The sequence below is a fragment of the Drosophila elegans genome, unplaced genomic scaffold (genome assembly GCF_018152505.1).
Source record: "Drosophila elegans isolate 14027-0461.03 unplaced genomic scaffold, ASM1815250v1 contig_149, whole genome shotgun sequence".
Classification (NCBI taxonomy): Eukaryota; Metazoa; Arthropoda; class Insecta; order Diptera; family Drosophilidae; genus Drosophila; species Drosophila elegans.
The window spans coordinates 4682435-4699845 of record NW_024545513.1 but is presented as its reverse complement, the minus strand read 5'-3'; the positions used below and the strand labels follow the sequence as shown (position 1 = coordinate 4699845).

Genomic DNA, 17411 nt, shown 5'->3' with positions numbered 1-17411 from the left:
CGGTATTTATTTTGAAACGAATTTATTACAATATCTATGCATAAACCAACAAAGTTTGCCGATCAACTTCGAACTCAAAATGTGTTTTCTTCAAAATAAGGAATATCATAATTTTTTAAATATATTCTTATTTATTTTGAGACAGATGTTTTTAGTACATATTTGACGAAGCATAAAGTATTTTATATTCTTGCTTATAGAGTGCTCTAATTGTCACACTAGTTATTCCGTTTCGAAAAATTCGTCATAGGGTATGTTGTTCCACAGATTTTGCACGATGGATCTGAAGACCTTGGAGCAGGCCTCGTTGATTTTGGGCTGGACATCCAGAGCCAGGGTGTTCCACTCCTGATTTAGAACCTTCAAGGTGCTCTCCCGCAAGTCCACGTTGTCGTTGAACAGGTTCGTCATGTCGAAGTGACCACTGTGGGTTGGACATTTGAAATATGTAAAACCTATTAACTGGCTCGGCAATTCTCACCCTTTGGCCTTGGTAATCGTCTTGTAGTCCGTGATGTTGAGGTATGTATGGCCATCGGCCCGCTTCACCGGCTCCGCCATAATCTTCGACTTGATCTGGACCTCGTCCATCCGAATCGTGAGATCGCCCTTGCTAACGATGGGCAGGATGAGCAGTTTGCCATCCACATCGTACTTGGCCCGCACCTCCAGTTGCGGTGCATCCATGGCCATGGTCAGCTTGAGCGGCTTCGCTAGGTCCTTGGTGAAGCCCTTCAGACTCTTGACCACCACCGAGTTGGCCAGGTTGTGCAGCTTGGCATTGTTCATCAGCAGCCTGAACTGCAGCGACTCCGAGTGGCCGCCGCTCTCCACGCGCATGTTGCCCAGATCGATGGGCTCCAAGCCGGCCACCTGCCGCTCCGGAATGCCCCGCTTAAAGGCCCCGAAAAAGGTCTGCGCCTGCGCCACCAAACACGCCTCGTCCTGCATCTTACACCGCTTCAAAGGCGATGCTGAAAGTAAACAATCAAACTTAGTCTTTTAAATTGTTTAGCTGTTAATGCTCTCAGTTACTAGTTAGCTTTTTGTTTTAAACCTTAAGCTAGTTTTATATAAATAAATTAATAAATTATTATGTCATACACCGTTGAATTCGTAATAAAATTTCCAATCGAATGGCATTCACAGTTAATTTATCGCAAAAAATGATGATGTACCTCCTTATCAAAAATGCAAAAAATGGCCATAAAATTAATTTCTTCAAATATTCGAAAAATCTGTTTTTCCATCAAAACAAATTAATTTTTCTGAACCGATTGTGGATGAGTAGTATAGGTCGCCAGCTATTTAAAACAGTCACTCTTATATACATACGTCTAGTTTTGGCCAAGTTACAGCAAAAAGACACAAAAAATCAGTTTTTCTAACAGAACGCTGAGAAGTAATGATCATAAAGGGGGTTGGAATTTAGAACGCGTATTTTATGGCCACGGAGTATTTTCTTCAGCGGTCTAAATTCATTTTTAAAAATGAATTTAGGCCGGGATACTGATTAATCCAATTAGAAACCCAAATTTAAATGCAGATTAAATTACAAGCCAACATTTAAACTGAGATCAAAGTTAAGCCACAAACTTTTAGAATCATGCCTTTGCTTAAGCATGCTATGGGCTAACAACTACGAGTTTCGAAATATATATATGAATTAAGATTTTATTCATATTTATATTTCATATTAAAAATAAAAAATTAAAGTCTTGGCAATTTGTTCTCCGAAGAGGCACTTCGTCAAAGTGTTCGACACTCACGGAATATGTTAGAGCCCGCGTCACTGCAAGGAACCAGGCATATGAGACCCATCCACACGAGGAATATTGAGGCACCGGTTAGCTGCATTTTCTCCATACTCCGTACTCCGTAATCCGATTTCTGAATTCTGATTTAGCTGAGCGACAACTGACAAACTTCAACCCCAAGCCGGACCTATTTATGCATCCTCTAAAAGCCAAGTGCAAGTTCAAGTGCGATTCGGGGACTAGATCCAATTAAACGCGACAGTACCGGCATGAAACTTTATTTTTAATATGGCTTAGGAAATTTTGGTCGAGATGGGAAATCCAGGATTTTAATCGGGGGCTTAATACTTTTCGAACATAAATTTGAACTTATAATTAGTCAAATAAAATTAAAATATTTTTTTATTCAAATTAAATTATAATTCCATCTATAAAGAGTTTTTCCCCTTAAAACTTGTTTGTTAATTCCAAACAAATCAACAAAGATTATCATATGTAAGATAATCAGAAACTTATTGAAATTTCTGTTTTTTAAATGTACCTTAACACATATTTCATTATGTACAGTTTAAGTAGGTTACTGAAAAGTAAGTAACTTGCCAGTATTGAAGTGACAAGAGTTTTAGCCGTATTCGACTCTTAAATCGAATTAAAGTGAATATGAGTGAAAACTAAATGATTCGCAACTTGGTTGCAATTGAGAACGGGTTTCGGGTTCTCTTCTCCATCTCTCTCTCTCTCAAAATCTCTGCCAGAGATTTTATCATCTTAGTTGTATTTAGAAATGCACCCATATAGGCAAATAAACATAAATGTGGTAGACCCTGATATTTGCGTAGACCTCTGATCTACCGTAAAAATGGATCTTACGAGTACTCGACTTGGAGATATCGTATAGTTCAAATGTTAGTCAAATAAGATAATAGTTAAAATTCCCAATAAAAATATTCAAAACGATGGATTTTCAATGCACAATTATTGAATAATTCCAAAAAAACCTATACCAATTTTACCTAAATAGTAACTTATTTCCGTAGAACCCTTAATTTTTTCCCATTAAAGAGAAACTTATAACCGATTTGGATATGGAATTGGAGCAGCTGACCATCGGATCCGTGTGTTTGCTCAGCCAATTGACAGTTGACAATTGACAGTGCGTGTCAAGTTCTAGGTCAGCTTGGACGAGTGTGGAATTAAACTTTGATCTCCTGCCATGTCGGTGCGATGATGCCGATTATACACCCATATAACCTGATACGTAGGGGATATTATCTATTGGGATGGTAATGTCAGCACATATGATTAAATAAGCTGCTCAGAAATAATGGTGAGGGATCTCCAAAAGGAGCTTCTCTTAGGCAAACATTCTGTTAGAAGTTTCTTTCATTAACTTATTTTAATTTAAAAAGAAATCAAACTGTGGAACTCTAGGTGCAAGATTAATTAAAACGGTTTAGATTTCCAACTTAGTTTACAAAATATATAGCATACACACATTCATTTTTTCTAAATACAATTTAATATATTGCTTTCAATTTAAGAAAAGAATACATAACAATTTGTTTGCCATTTGTTCTTATCATTTTCGAGAATTTATAACTACTGGATTTGAATACAGTGTTATCCGTTAGGTAGTTAGATATCGCCTTGCCTTATTAGCGGACAATTAGATAATGAACACGGCTTGGAGTCATTTTAGAAAAGGTAAACAACTTTATTTACATTCAACGAACATGAACCAGGGGCGGGCGGAAAGGTGAGCGACTTGGGACACGTGGCGTATGACTATGACTATAATTCTGAACGTCAACCTGAACCTGGTTTTAACTCAGTGCTACAGTTTCACACTTTGGTGGTGTCCGTGTTGCTGCCCAGGTTCTTCAGTGACTGCTCGAACTCCACGCCGTCCACTTGCCGCTTGCCCAGATCGTGTGGCGGCGGTCCAATCAGCTCCACCACCTGGTCGTAGTCCAGCGTCTCCTTCTCCAGCAGGGCTTCAGCCAGCTAAAACATTTGGGTATAGAGTTGAATTAGAGGAAATAACAATCGGTAACGTATGTACGTTAAGAGCTATCCATCAAAAAGAAACCTCAGTCATAAACGATTTGATTACAAAACGACAAGTGACTAAATATGACTCGTTTCATTAGAGATATTGATTAACTATTAATCGACCAGACTTATAATCGTCATCATCATAAGTTCTGAAAAATGTACGACTAGTTCTTTTAACAATAAAATATCTATTATATGTATAGCGTATTTGATGCATTTGTAAACGTAGTAACTTTAAATGCAAAACCTGTATTCCTAATGATTTTAAGCCTTTCTATTTAATATGCTACCAAAATTTCCATTACATTTTTTAGGTACTGATTACCTATAATCAAATATGTTTTAATAAACAAATTACTTAAATGTGTTTAATAAGCTAAAAGCTTTCTTTCCCTTTTCTTTGCGCTGGAACAAGGGTAAACTCCTAAATGTCGAGCCAGTATTTTAAATGATTTGAAACCCTTCTCTAGCATTCTCCCAAAATACCCATGGGAACAACCCAGTTTAAAAGAAGAAAAGCAAGAAAGCGGTGCCTACGAACCTTGTCCAACTTATCGCGATGCGTGGTGAGTATGCCTTCGGTGGTCTGGTACGCGGTGGCCACCACATGGCGCGCCTCGTTGTCGATCAGGCTCTCCATGGCCCGCGAGAAGGGCTTCTTGCCGCCGCTGCCCATCGCACCGCCGCCCTCCGTCTCATCCGCGTCCCGGACGTAAATGGGTCCCAGGCTCGTGCTCATGCCGAACTTCTTGATCTGCGAGTAGGCGATCTTCGTGACCTTCTCCAGATCGTTCTGGGCACCCGTCGTTATCCGATTGAAGACCAGATTCTCGGCCGCCCGACCACCCAGCGCCATGCACATCTTGTCGAACAGCTCCTCCTTGCTGTACAGGTGCTGTTCGCTCGGCGTGTATTGGGCAAATCCCAGGGCCAGGCTGGTGCGCGGCACAATCGTGACCTTCAGCAGGATGTCCGAGTTGGGCAGCATCCAGCCCACCAGTGCGTGTCCGGATTCGTGGTAGGCGATCACCTTGCGCTCCGCCAGCGACAAGGCATGCGAACGCTTCTCGGTTCCGCCTGGAATTGGTAATAGTTAAGGGGGATAAGAGTTTAAAATGTAATACATTTCGAATACTTTTATTTTATCTTTATTGAATGCAATTTGCCGATCGTTGGAAAACTGACGAAGGTACAGTGATGTGGAGTATCTACATACTTCTATCTATATACGAACCTAAGTAATTAAATGTGGTATGTTTTATGTGGAGTATCTACATACTTCTATCTATATACGAACCTAAGTAATTAAATGTGGTATGTTTTAACTACTGCTAATTTTAGTTCATATGCACTCATTATTTGGGTTTATAGTGCTTTGTGCATGTACCTTTTACTTTACCTAGCCATTATAGTACTATTTAATATTTCGCCATGAACAGAATGAACAGAATGCTTTTTAGACATCACTGCTAGTATTTTAGGAATAGATTTGAACTGTTTCATCAAAGAATCGCAAAAAGTTTACACGAATTAACCCCCTAAACCCTTTGATGCTCTCCCAGAGATCCTCAGGCGATCTGGCGGGGTGACTTACCCACTAGCCGCTCCACGGCGTACTCCAGGTTCTTGCTGCTGACCTCCTTTTGTACATTGCGAGCCGCATGCAGGGCGGCCTCGTTGCAAACGTTGGCGATGTCCGCTCCGGAGAAGCCGGGCGTTAGGCGGGCCAGGCGCTGCGAAAAAGTCCCAGGCGGCGACTCCAGTTTCACCGACGACAAGTGCTTCTCAAAGATCTCCTTGCGCTCCATCAGCGTGGGCAGATCGATGAGGATGTGGCGATCGAAGCGACCGGGTCGCAGAAGGGCCTATATAAAAGTATATACTATAGCTTGGCAATCCAATCCAATGATCGTGATGACGACGTATACCTTGTCCAGAATATCGGCCCGATTGGTGCTGGCCAGCATGAGCACGCCTTCCTTGGTGGCCATGCCATCCATCTCGACCAGGAGCTGGTTGAGCGTCTGCTCCGACTCGCCGGAGCTGCCCTGTCCCATGCTCTCGGTGCCCGAACGCTGCCGTCCGATGGCGTCTATCTCGTCGATGTAGATGATGCAGGGCGCCCGCTTCTTGCCCTCCTTGAAGAGATCCCGGACACGGGCCGCTCCCAGGCCGCCGATCATCTCGATGAACTCGGAGCCGTTCATGCTGAGAAAGGGCACCTGGGCCTCGGTGGCCACCGCCTTGGCCAGCAGCGTCTTGCCGCATCCCGGGGGACCCAGAAGCAAGGCTCCTCGCGGCACCTTGGCACCCAGCCGTTGGTACTTCTCCGGGGACTTCAGGTAGTCCACGAACTCCTTAACCTCCTGCTTGGCCTCGCTGAGACCGGCCACGTCCCGGAAGAGCACGCCACGACCGCCATCGAAGGGGTCCACCAGGGTGAACTTGGCGCGGCCCATTTGGTTCTGGCAGGGATTAAGAGGGTTTGAGTTAGGTTACCCATCGATGAGAAGAACACTACCCACAAATGAATCCATGCTGAGCGGACTCTTCATGCTCTTCATCCGGGTGGCAATGGACATGAGCAGGGCGCAGACGAGCAGCAGCATCAGGATGCGGCCGGTGGTGTCCGTCTGGCGGTCATAGGTCACCGGCACCCCATCTTGGATGCCCAGCCGCTTCTCCACCTCGCGCAGCTTCTCCTCGAACTTGTTGGCATCGGCCACCGCCATGTGGAAGATGGTGGAGGTCACCTTGCGGCCCTTGATGACGGCTCCCTCGTGCAGGATGATGGTGACCATCTCCATGTCGGGTCGTATGATCAGCTCCTTGACCTCGCCCACGGCCAGCATGTGATGGACGAACTCGTTCCAGGACACGTAGCGCGTGGAGCCCTGTTTGGCAGACAGGATTAGTGTGTTATCTATGGATTCTATGGACTATGGGCTTACCTCTGGCCGCTCGGAGCGCGGTGTAATCAGCAGGGAGAAGAAGGCCACGAACATGTAGATGGTGAAGAGCCAGAGCACGGCCTTGGTCAGCACGGAACGCATCTTCTCGTCGTTCTCGTTGCTGTTCTTGTTGGGATCCTCGCCGGATTCGCCAGTGGAACTGCTGCTGCTGCTGCTGCTGGAGGTCTCCTCTCCAGGTGCCTTGCTGCTCTTCTCGCCAGCTGGCTTGTGCTTGTTCTCCGTGGCGGAATCTTCCTCAGTCTTGGCGGGCTTTGCCGCCTTGTCCTCCTCCGAAGGATTGGGATTGGGAGTGGGAGGAGGAGGTTTTCCTCCGGAGGAGGACAGGCTGCGCAGGTGCATTAGACGCACCTCCTGGGGCGTCAGTTGCAGGGAGCGGGCTATCACGCCCACAATCGCCTTGTACTCCGCCTGCAGCTGCATCACCTGGAAGGAGGAAGCACACCCGGATTAAGTCTCTAGAGGATTGGGGTACAGGGAGACAACACATGAGTAAACAAGCTGTAACCAACTTGACAAACAAACAATGTTTCATTTCTTCTATTACAAATTGTGTTGGCAAATGCACCGTCATTAGACAGTTTGGAGCACCACTGCTCTAGAGGATTGGGACTGGGATCTGGTACTTAACCCACCTGTCGCCGGCTGAGTTGGAGGAGCGACAGCTCACGTTGAATCCCTTGGGGCCGCCCTGTGGCACTGCGGATCTGGGTGGCCATCTGGTGGCCACTGCGCTGCAGCACATTCCGCACATGCCGCAGGCCCTTCAACATCATTTCTCCAAATCCCCGGAACGACTACGTAACTCCTCCGAATCCCAATACGTAACTCTGTTTCGTTGACAGCGCCAAATACAGGGCGACAGCTCCTGGGAATACTGATTTACGGGCAAGGGATTCCCAAACTCTTGGCCACTCTTTCAGACGGCCCCAAAAATGAATGACTTAATTAAAATAAAAACACACGAAATTTAGTTTGCCGCAAATAGTGTGCACGCGGACTTGATCCGCACAGAATATCAAAACGCTTCGCAAAAGTAAACGGAAAATGGTCTGGGCACACTAAATTATGAAATGTTTGCTTTTGACCGTTAAAATACACTTATATATTAACTTTACATGATATTTAATATCATAAAGAATTTACCTCTTAAAAACGGCTCTGTTTATTTTCTTCTGAAGTCAATAAAAAATATTTTGCCTTTAGCATTAATAAATTATTTCAATTAATATCTTCTCTATTAAACGTTCCGACTAAGAACCATATTAATTTGTATGCTTTACAAAACCAATAATGAAACTATTAATATTTTTAAGTTAAAAAAAATATTTATTTATATATATATATATATTTATATTTATATATATCTTGGCCGGTTCAATAAGTAAAACAATTCAAAGCGCCTATTCGATTTTTGTAAATAAAAAATAATAATAATAGTGCTATACAAATATTACGTCGTACTACATAATAATAATGTCACTGAATTGAGTAGCTAAATTTGTTAGATGTTTGCTGTTCTGTTCTGTTCTGTTCGTTGAATGGCATTTGACCGCACCGCGCTCAATAGTTGTTGTTGACGGGTCCGTCGAAGGGGCCCATGCTCTCCCCGAAGTCCTGCATCTCCTCCTCCATGGCGTCGTCCAGCTCGTCGCCCAACTCGCCCTTCGACTCCGGACACTTTCGACAGCGGCTCTCGTTTACGCCGTAGTTGATGCACGTAGAGCCCACGCACTCGCAGCAGCCGTCGTGGAACCATCTGGAGGTTTGGGGATAATATATATACGATTATAAGGGATGTATTCTAGTAACAAGATATTATATAGAATTATACTGGTTTACGAAATTTAATCGACAATATATTCTGGACATAAACGACTTTCGACGGATTTGTTATAGCTTGTTGGCTTTGTTTATGATTCATCATTTAGGGATAAGTCTTGTATTCTGTAAGGTGCAATTTCTATTGGGCCTTATTTAGAAAATTAAAAAACATTTTATAGTGCCCTTTTGTTTCAAAACCTTATAAATGTCCAAGCAGTATTTGCTGAATGACTCCGGTTGGTTCCTAATGATAATCACAACCGATTTCCTGGACCATTTTCGTATCCCTACCTCGTACTGCTGGCCCCTGTTGTTTGACAGCTGGTGCGGCACTTATTCCACGACACACACTGATCCAGATATATAACCGTGCAGTTGACGGTCACTATGTTATCCCGCTCCTGAATCGCCTCGTCCAGGTTTTTATCGTTGGTTCCTAAATGGAAACAGATTGATTATAGAGATGGTAACCCCAAATTGCTATGTTTACCACTCACTCAAGAAATAATGACCGTCCTTTTCCAGCTTAGGGCCCTTCAAGTACTTGTCGAAATCCACTTGAAACGTGAACACGTTCCAATTGTAGCCGAAGCTATCGCCCTCATCCGGAGTGGCCACGGCGTTGAATAGCTCCGGCACTCCATCGAAGTCCTCCACGTGGGACTTTTTGGACAGCGAGTTGCGCGTGTCATTGGGCTTCGGGCAGAGTTCTACAATAATTATAAATTGATTTTATTTTAATTTATATTTTTAATTTTGTTGTAAAATTATTTGCACTGCGCTTATTTTTGGAACCCATACCTACTAAAACATTTCCGAAAGGAAATTTTACTTTTCAAGATACACATTCCTCTCGGTTATAATTTTACGACTGGTTTGTGCTTTTCTTCCTTTAACCACATTTATTGTGCATCTGATAATTAAAGTGATTTATTTGTATTCCTCGAAAAAAGACATGCCTTCCTATTCCGATCTCGTGTGCATATTTGTTTTCATCGTCATGCTCGATTTGTTTATAAACAACGTCATGTGGGCCAAACGTAAATTGCATTGCACGAAAACCCGACCGGTATAATTCCAGTATATTTATTTATTTATTTACACCATCAGTTTATTTTTGCTCATTACTAAAATGGATATTAAGATGATAGACAATGTGTAAAATTTGAAAATCATAGATGATAGGTTTTTATTATGCTTTAGTGCACAAAAAAAATTATAACGTTTTTAAATTTTCTAAATAAGGCCCACGACCCACACAGATGTTGTAAAACTAAAATTACTTAACCGTGATTGTAGTTTGCTGATGCAAAAGTTTTTCGTATTATAAGAAACCGTATGCAACAAATTTCTATACGTCGTATTGAACAATTTTGGTATCAATACAAAATATTCTAAATTTAAAAAGCTTTATAAATATTTTTGATATTAATCATAAAATTACTACATTTAGAATGTCCTTTTATTGTAAAAATTATATTTTACAGATGTTAAGCTGTGTTAACAGTGATAATAAGCAAGTAAACAATTATTTTTAGTGTAACAAAAAGGTATAGTTAAAAGCTTACAAGACTGTTTTACGTTGTTTTAGCCCTAAATTAAATTATTTATTTAAAATAGCTTCGGGGATATTACTTTGTTTTCATTACTGACTCAAAACTATGAATGATTTGGGAAAAAAGTTCTTCTTTGTAAATAAAATTAAATTAAACCTGTCTGCAGTAAGGAAAAGTATGAGTTCAGTGACTTAGAGTTTAAACCTATTGGGCCGCGAAAGGGTTAAGGCTAGGCCGATCGCCAGCTCAAGCCCGTTATCGATAACTAGTTAGCACATCGCAAGCTCCCCCCTCACACACACACACACACTCATTCGTTTGCCTTACCCGTTTGACAACAACAAAAACAAAGCAATGGCCATCACATCATCAGTGGTGATCATTTCTATATGTACCCTACGACAACCTCCCACCACCCACTAATCGGATGGCCTTCCTTACCCACACAGCTGCAGCACTCCTCGTAGTTCTTGCCCAGACATTTGAGGCACTCCTTGCAGCAGGAGCAGTTCTTCAACTCGCACTTGCAGCTCTGCGTTAGCATGCATTTGGAGACGATCGAGGCGCAGACGACCTCGTTGCAGGACTCCACTGTGCCGTAGAAGCAGACGAGTCCCAAAAGCACGATGGTGCCCACTGTCAGCGAGCGCCAAATTTCCATGGTGTCCGTGTGTGTGTGTGTGCGTGTGTAGGGATTGGAATGCGCTCTTTCCCGTATCCGTATATGTGTATGCGGGTGCAATTACAAAATTACAACTATAACAAACAACAATTACAGGCACACAGACACACTGGGCAGACTGGGCATTTGCTCGACTTTTTGCACTATATCACCATATATAATAAGTAGTATGCGGGATTATATCGCATTCGGAATCGGAACGGATCAAAACAACAACAAGCGACACCACAACGAACACTAAACAGCAACAACTAGCGAGCGGATCGACGACGGTCCGCTGCGGCAGCGACGTCGACAGCAGAGGCGACTGCGCGGCGACAATGTCTCTCTCTCGTGTTGTTGTTTTTGTTATTGCTAGGGCATAAACTGTCTTTTCTTTCCATAAAACAAACAACAACAACAATAGCGCCAGGCTAGACACAAGCACACACACACACCAAGCCGAATACGCGAATTAAGCGCACGCACACACTCAAAAACAGGCTGCTTCTGGCTCACACATACACTCACACTGGCCAGACTTAGAAATTGGAATCGATCGATCGATGATGCTGCCGCTGCTGCCTTTTTGTTGACAATTCCGGTACGATCGGAATCTATATCTATATTTGTATCTGAATCGACGGATCGGAGGCGAGCGCACGCGTACGCCAACTGAATGATCAACTAGCAACAGCAATAACACGGATCGGCCAAGTGATTAGAGATGAGCGCATCTGCGGCCACCGGGAACGGGTCACGAGAAGTCACGGCTAAAAGTAACAATATAAAGCTGCAATAGATATAGATTTAATAAATCGAGCTAAATTCAGTGTTTTTGTACGGTGGTATGGTTAAGTAAAATTTAGATTACTAAATTAGTTTTAAAAAGCTAATTCCCAACTGCTACATCCATAAAATGTTCAAGAATTTTTAAATTGATGGATTAAAATGACCTTAATTATGAATATATAGATAAAAGTCTTATTAAAATAAAAATCATTTACTTCAGAAATATACACCATATGGGCAAACGTTATAGTAAATATATAGTATAATAGTTAACTGATTTCGAATTTGGCTTGCGACCGCGAAATCTTTAAATTCGCTTTAAAATAACCATGTTAAGTTGGTATTATTTGAAAAACCGCTAACTTGAAAATTATTTAAACGATTTGCTTCGGTGCCAAACCTGGTTCTCGATATTGAATCGATTTTTGTATGATAATTTTTTAGAATGTGGATTTGTATACTTATATTTGAGTATGTTCTTTAAAGGCTTAGTTTATTGCTTGGAAAAACTAAGTATTTTGTAAAAAAAAAAAATGTTGTGCTGCAGTTTTTATACATTATGTTGCATTATTTAAGGTGACAGCTTAATATCGAGTTATTACCATGGAACTATAATTCCAGTTGTAACTTATAATACATAATTCAATGATTGATCAGAACTGATCTACACCGATATTATGTTAGCATTTTTTGTATTATATTATTAAGTTAAGTTTATAAGCAAGTTTCATAATGAAAAAAGTTTGATTTAGCGAGTTTGTTTTTCCATTTGTTTTGATGAACATAAGCATAAATTAATAAAATCAATAAATAAACACTATCGACCTAGATCAGTACCATCGCTAATCCCCACTCAAGCTATAGAATATCGATAATAAAGCGACAAATTTATTATGAGCGGCTATAAGTCTGCCAATCGATATACGAGCCTATCGGGCAAAGAATGCATTTGTCCATCCCCATCGATTATTTTTTTGTAAACATAAACAGAGGTATGAAAAACTGAAAACGAAGGATGTTTATGTTCCGAAACTGTGCGGTTCTGCTGGTGATCGGCTCCATCTGCTGCTTTATCTATGGCCTGTTCCAGTTGCACGTGGAGGTGGAGCCCAATGCCTGCCGGATGACCTACATGTTCGGCGAGCCCATGTTTGCGGTGAGTTTGGCCCGCTTCTCGAGGGGATTAGCCCTGATTTTCCTTGTTTTGCAGAAAGTTGGGGTCAAGGACAGCGATCTGTATCCAAACTATGGGCTTTACTACTACTACGAGGGCGTGCGGCAGCAGCCGGTGGACCCACTGAAGCGCCGGATGACGGGTGCTCCCGTGATTTTTGTACCCGGCAATGCTGGCTCCTACAAGCAGGTGCGCTCCCTAGCCTCAGTGGCCCTGCGCAAGGCGATGTCCGATGATGCGGGCCTCCACCTGGACTACTACACCATCGACTACGATGAGGAGCTGTCCGCCTTGTATGGCGGCTATCTGCCTCGCCAGCGTAGCTACCTGAAGCTCTGCATCCGCACTATCCTAGGGATTTACGCTGGCCGTGCGGAACAGCCCTCCATTGTGCTAATTGGTCATTCCATGGGCGGCAAGCTTGCTCAGTCGGTGCTGGTGGATCCGGCCATTGGACAGCACATCAACACCATTGTCAGCATCTCCACGCCGCTGGATCAGCCCGTGCTTAACTTGGACGCCCAGCTGGAGGAGTTCTACGAGCAGACGAACTCCGGGCTGGGTAAGCTGCGCACTGCCACGGTGCCCACGATGACCACGAATGTGTGCCAGAGCCTGCACCAGCGGCCGCCGAATGTGCAGCGAATGGCCAATCAGGACAGCTCGGCGCGGCTGGACAACGTTTTGCTCATTTCCACGGGCGGTGGCAACAGGGATCTGCTGGTGCGCCCCGGACTCACCACCTCCCGGTTTAACGATTTGCATGCCATGGTAAGTGAAGCGATGTACGACTGTCTGCCAGAAACATTGCCAAAGTGTTTCTCCTCGCTTTTTTTTGCCACCACAGACCTCGGCAATCCCAAAAGTGAGCCTGAGCTGCGACCATCTGTCCGCCGTGTGGTGTCTGCAGTTCATGCAGGCCATCAACCGCTTCCTCTTCAGCATTGCCCATGTGCGCGAGGATCGCTCTTCGATCGTCTTTGGCACCAACAAGCAGCGCAACCTGCAGTCAGCCCTGTCCACCTTTGTGGTAAGTTCTTCCTGATTTCGATCTCTATTCTATTATTACGCTCAAGAAATACCCACACAGAAGTCACGAAGGCGTCAGCAAAGTACTGTGCGATTCGGAGCCGCAGGAAATTGGCACGAGGAGCGACGTCTGGTGATCAACAAGTACTTCACAAACGGACTTAAAGGCACCTTCTTCGACTTGATTGGTCTGCAGCGCCAGGAGAGGTACAGAAAGATGGCCATCGAGGCCTTAAACGTGGATGACGAGGACTGGCTGTTCGGCTGCTCCGCCCAGGAGAACAATAAGACGGAACAGCTCTATTGGTAGGGAATAACCCTATACTGATAGGTACTGAAATATCAAGCAACTTACCCTTTAATCCGCAGCGAAAAGGCCACCTCGCTGATGCACCTCGTGCAGTGGCTGCCCAACGAAGATCGCGATCCCCGGAGCATTGCCATCCTGGATCTGCACAATCTGCGCAAGACCTACGTGCAGTGGAGTCATGTCCTAGTGCGCTTGCCAGCGAGCTCTAAGCGAATTGGCTATAACTTGGACATCTATGATCCGCGTGAGCGGGTCATGGACATCAAGATGCCGCGCTGGTACACCATGACCAAGTTGCCGTTGATAAACGAAACCCTCCAGGGCACCCTCCACCATCGGCTGCGCATCTCCGAGATGGTGGATCCCTACCAGAGCATCCGGGTGATTGTGGAGCCGCTGCAGTGCATTAACCCGGAGTACAGGGTGACCGCCAGGATATGTGTTCCCTGGGCAGCGGGCTTCGAACGCTTTCAGACCATCAAGTGAGTTTTCCCTTGAGTCAATGCCTTGTAATGCATTCCGGCTTTTTCAGATCGTTCGATCAGAAACCTCAATTGTATGTTAATGTGCCAACGTTAGTGCCCAGACATTATAATACCACACAGAATCCGGTAACAGTCGATCTATATATGGATCCCATTTGTCGCTATCGAATCAGGTAAGCTGAAAAGTTAAATCTTAAAAAATTATATTTAAAGGTTAGATTATTTAGAATCAAAGATTTTTTTATTTTAATCTAGCAAAACCTTTTTATTGTGCTAAGGCTTTTTACTATATTCAGTTTTATATGAAACTATTTGAGAGTGAGGAAACATAAAATACCAGCTTTTTCGCTGAAAACCATGTATAGTTTTCATCTCTTTCGTTTTCCCTGTGAAAATCTATCTCATTCTGATTTGTGTTTTTGTTTAGCTACGAATACTCGTATTCCTCGGCCTTGTCTCGATTGGTTCTCGAGTTCTACGGCTGGTTGCCGGCACACCTGGTCTGCGTTCTACTAATTGTGCTGAGGAAGCAGGTCGAGACCTTTCATGTGGTGGGAACGTTTCGTAGTCTGCGTCCCTATGTGGGTTACCTGCAGTACACTTCGGTCTATGTGGTCACAGGTTTGTTTTGAATGCAAATAAATCTATGCGTTTAATGCAAATGTAATTAAATTTCAGCCTGTCGCCTGTTGAAGAAGCTAATCATCAGCAGCCGCTTGCTGCCGGAGCCAGAGCCCCTGGACTACAGCATCAACGTGTCGATTGTGCTCCACTGCGCAGCCATCGCGCTGTCCCTGCTGGCCACTCTGGGCACCTGGTTGGCGTTGACGCTCTACGGCAATGCCTTCTACCGCCTGGCCCTGCGCGTCACTCGCCTCTCGCAAACCACCTCCAACGTGATGATCTCGATCATGACCCACCTGCCCATCACGTACGGCATACTGACCATTGCCACGGCCATGGGCACCTGCAGCGGAGTGGGCCTGCTCCTGGCCTTCGTGTTCTACTTCCTGATGCTGTCGAATGCGTACAAGGACTATCTGGAGGACTTTCTGTGGCAGAAGGCGGCCAATTTGGTGCGTGGCAAGCCAACTGCTGCTGCTGTGTCTCCCCAGGATGCATCCAGCGGGGAAGAGGCAGGTCAGCAGGAGGCACTGGAACCGAAGGATAAACAGCAGGAGCAGGTGGACGAGGAGGAGGAGGAGCCAGAGCCCTGTGTGGGTCTGCAGAACTTTTCCTTCCACGTCACTTTGCTGCTGATGCTGCTCATGCAACTGCTGCTCAATGCTCCTAGTACTTTGGCCTGGGCGCGCAGTCGTCGGTAAGTTTTGACTTTGAGCTCAAGGAGAATCTTTTTTAATTTTCACAATTATTTTAAAAACAACCTATTTATTAAATGGGTTATATTTGTTATTTTTATTTGTCTGTGATGGAACACATTCCTGAATATACCTCGTTGCTAAATATACAATATTTTTTCTTCTAGACATGGCATTGACCTGCCGGATCCGAGTCTGTATCCCAACATAGTGGTCCTGGCATCACTTAGTTTGCTCTTGCAGCTGCGAGCTCCCCAAAAATGGTAATTCTCATTAAATTCCTAATGTTTGGATAATTCTAATAGTCAAATCTCAATTGCAGTCAAGGATACTGGATGCTGTCCATTGTGTTTTACGTTCTGGCCGGCGTGGTTTTACTGTACTGCCAGGCGGCCATCTACAGGCTGACCTTTGTGATTGCCGGCGCCTTCGCTCTGTTGGCTGTCCATCAAGGTCTCTGGGTCCTGTGGCGTCGTCTGTCGTCCTAAATCTGGGTAACTTGGTTCTCCCTGTGTTAATTTGTTATTGATTGCCGCGTTAGTTAATTCAGCCCGAGTTGGGGGCTTATGTAAGCCAGCTGTCGCGAGGCAAATAAGCCCAGATCGGGATCTGGATCTGGATCGCTCCTACCTAGCGGGAAGTCCAAATTGAGACCGAATGGGCGTTGCTCCCGATTTGCCTCGATCGCACATTACACGTATTAATTGGTTTTACGCCTGTCGCCGGCACTTTTGGTTTAGCGATATCTCGCTATCTAACACACCAATCTCCATTTGGGGGAAATGTGTGAAAATGCCTATAAGTCGCAGCGCCAGTTGGCCACACTCCCCATCCCGACTCGGTTTTCCTTTTAGCCAAAGACATTATCCGTAGTACTTGTTTTAGACCTTTCCGAAATTAATCACAATACTCCGCTGTAAGATTTTCGTTGATATGAGATTTTAATTTTTTCATTGCTTATTGCAATTTTCCCTTTCTTTAAGCAATAAACTAAACCAAGAGTCATATAATTATTTGTGAAACATAAACGAAAATGTTAAATTCGTTTCTGTTAGAGTTGTTCTTTCTTTTTCATTATATGTTTGTTTATATATTTATATGTTGTATTCGTATTAAAATAATTTTAAAAATACTACTTTCTTCCGAACAACTAATGGATAATCAACCTAGAATAGCTGCCATATGTCACAAACAGACTTTATTGTATAAATATTGTAACTTTGTACATTGTTTTCATTTGAATAGTCCCTTGTTTTACCCTTGAAATACAATTTGATACATTTTGTAAACTCCAACTCACCAGTGTTGATTTGTTGGCCAGTTTGGATGGGCGTCTTAAATTACGAATTCATCGATGAAATGAAGTGGCGATTGGCGATGACTCCGATTTCGGTTCGTCTTCGCCCGCAATGAGATCTCCAGCGCCCAATTAAGTGGCGAACGAGTCCAGTTTCGGTTCGTCAACGCCATCTACTACTTA

The 17411-nt window shown here is 43.8% G+C and overlaps 4 protein-coding genes across 4 annotated transcripts; 1 reads left to right on the top strand and 3 right to left on the bottom strand.

The window, feature by feature from the left end:
• Positions 1-111: 111 nt before the first annotated feature.
• On the bottom strand, positions 112-1933 carry LOC108136209 (circadian clock-controlled protein daywake). Its single transcript, XM_017257217.2, has 3 exons — positions 1770-1933; positions 482-974; positions 112-424 (listed from the first exon to the last, which is right to left on the bottom strand). The coding sequence occupies exons 1-3, from the start codon at positions 1864-1866 to the stop codon at positions 223-225; spliced, it is 792 nt and encodes a 263-aa protein (XP_017112706.1). The 5' UTR covers positions 1867-1933; the 3' UTR covers positions 112-222.
• Positions 1934-3447: 1514 nt separating this feature from the next.
• LOC108136322 (paraplegin) lies at positions 3448-7786 on the bottom strand. Its single transcript, XM_017257422.1, has 7 exons — positions 7417-7786; positions 6764-7207; positions 6338-6706; positions 5741-6277; positions 5407-5677; positions 4354-4889; positions 3448-3761 (listed from the first exon to the last, which is right to left on the bottom strand). The coding sequence occupies exons 1-7, from the start codon at positions 7555-7557 to the stop codon at positions 3600-3602; spliced, it is 2460 nt and encodes an 819-aa protein (XP_017112911.1). The 5' UTR covers positions 7558-7786; the 3' UTR covers positions 3448-3599.
• Positions 7787-8113: 327 nt separating this feature from the next.
• LOC108136344 (protein twisted gastrulation) lies at positions 8114-11523 on the bottom strand. Its single transcript, XM_017257452.2, has 4 exons — positions 10603-11523; positions 9103-9315; positions 8897-9041; positions 8114-8540 (listed from the first exon to the last, which is right to left on the bottom strand). Exons 1-4 carry the CDS (start codon positions 10820-10822, stop codon positions 8345-8347), a joined length of 774 nt encoding a protein of 257 aa, XP_017112941.1. The 5' UTR covers positions 10823-11523; the 3' UTR covers positions 8114-8344.
• A 1041-nt stretch (positions 11524-12564) lies between these two features.
• On the top strand, positions 12565-17226 carry LOC108136331 (GPI inositol-deacylase). The gene is made up of 10 exons (XM_017257435.2): positions 12565-12770; positions 12825-13559; positions 13636-13818; positions 13879-14123; positions 14187-14609; positions 14660-14785; positions 15040-15233; positions 15291-15933; positions 16099-16194; positions 16254-17226. Exons 1-10 carry the CDS (start codon positions 12630-12632, stop codon positions 16417-16419), a joined length of 2952 nt encoding a protein of 983 aa, XP_017112924.1. The 5' UTR covers positions 12565-12629; the 3' UTR covers positions 16420-17226.
• Positions 17227-17411: the final 185 nt, after the last annotated feature.

Bases quoted from the DNA above. Each gene is read 5' to 3' on its own strand.
- LOC108136209 (XM_017257217.2), bottom strand. From the start codon at position 1,866: ATGGAGAAAATGCAGCTAACCGGTGCCTCAATATTCCTCGTGTGGATG. The intron at 975-1,769 runs GTGAGTGTCGAA...GTTTACTTTCAG, and splicing joins CGCGGGCTCTAACATATTCC to CATCGCCTTTGAAGCGGTGT. The intron at 425-481 runs GTGAGAATTGCC...TCCAACCCACAG, and splicing joins ACGATTACCAAGGCCAAAGG to TGGTCACTTCGACATGACGA.
- LOC108136322 (XM_017257422.1), bottom strand. From the start codon at position 7,557: ATGATGTTGAAGGGCCTGCGGCATGTGCGGAATGTGCTGCAGCGCAGT. The intron at 4,890-5,406 runs GTAAGTCACCCC...TACCAATTCCAG, and splicing joins CGCCGTGGAGCGGCTAGTGG to GCGGAACCGAGAAGCGTTCG. The intron at 3,762-4,353 runs GTTCGTAGGCAC...CAAATGTTTTAG, and splicing joins ATCGCGATAAGTTGGACAAG to CTGGCTGAAGCCCTGCTGGA.
- LOC108136344 (XM_017257452.2), bottom strand. From the start codon at position 10,822: ATGGAAATTTGGCGCTCGCTGACAGTGGGCACCATCGTGCTTTTGGGA. The intron at 9,316-10,602 runs GTAAGGAAGGCC...TAATTATTGTAG, and splicing joins GGAGTGCTGCAGCTGTGTGG to AACTCTGCCCGAAGCCCAAT. The intron at 8,541-8,896 runs GTAGGGATACGA...CCAAACCTCCAG, and splicing joins ACAGGGGCCAGCAGTACGAG to ATGGTTCCACGACGGCTGCT.
- LOC108136331 (XM_017257435.2), top strand. From the start codon at position 12,630: ATGTTTATGTTCCGAAACTGTGCGGTTCTGCTGGTGATCGGCTCCATC. The intron at 13,560-13,635 runs GTAAGTGAAGCG...TTGCCACCACAG, and splicing joins TTAACGATTTGCATGCCATG to ACCTCGGCAATCCCAAAAGT. The intron at 15,934-16,098 runs GTAAGTTTTGAC...TTTTTCTTCTAG, and splicing joins GCCTGGGCGCGCAGTCGTCG to ACATGGCATTGACCTGCCGG.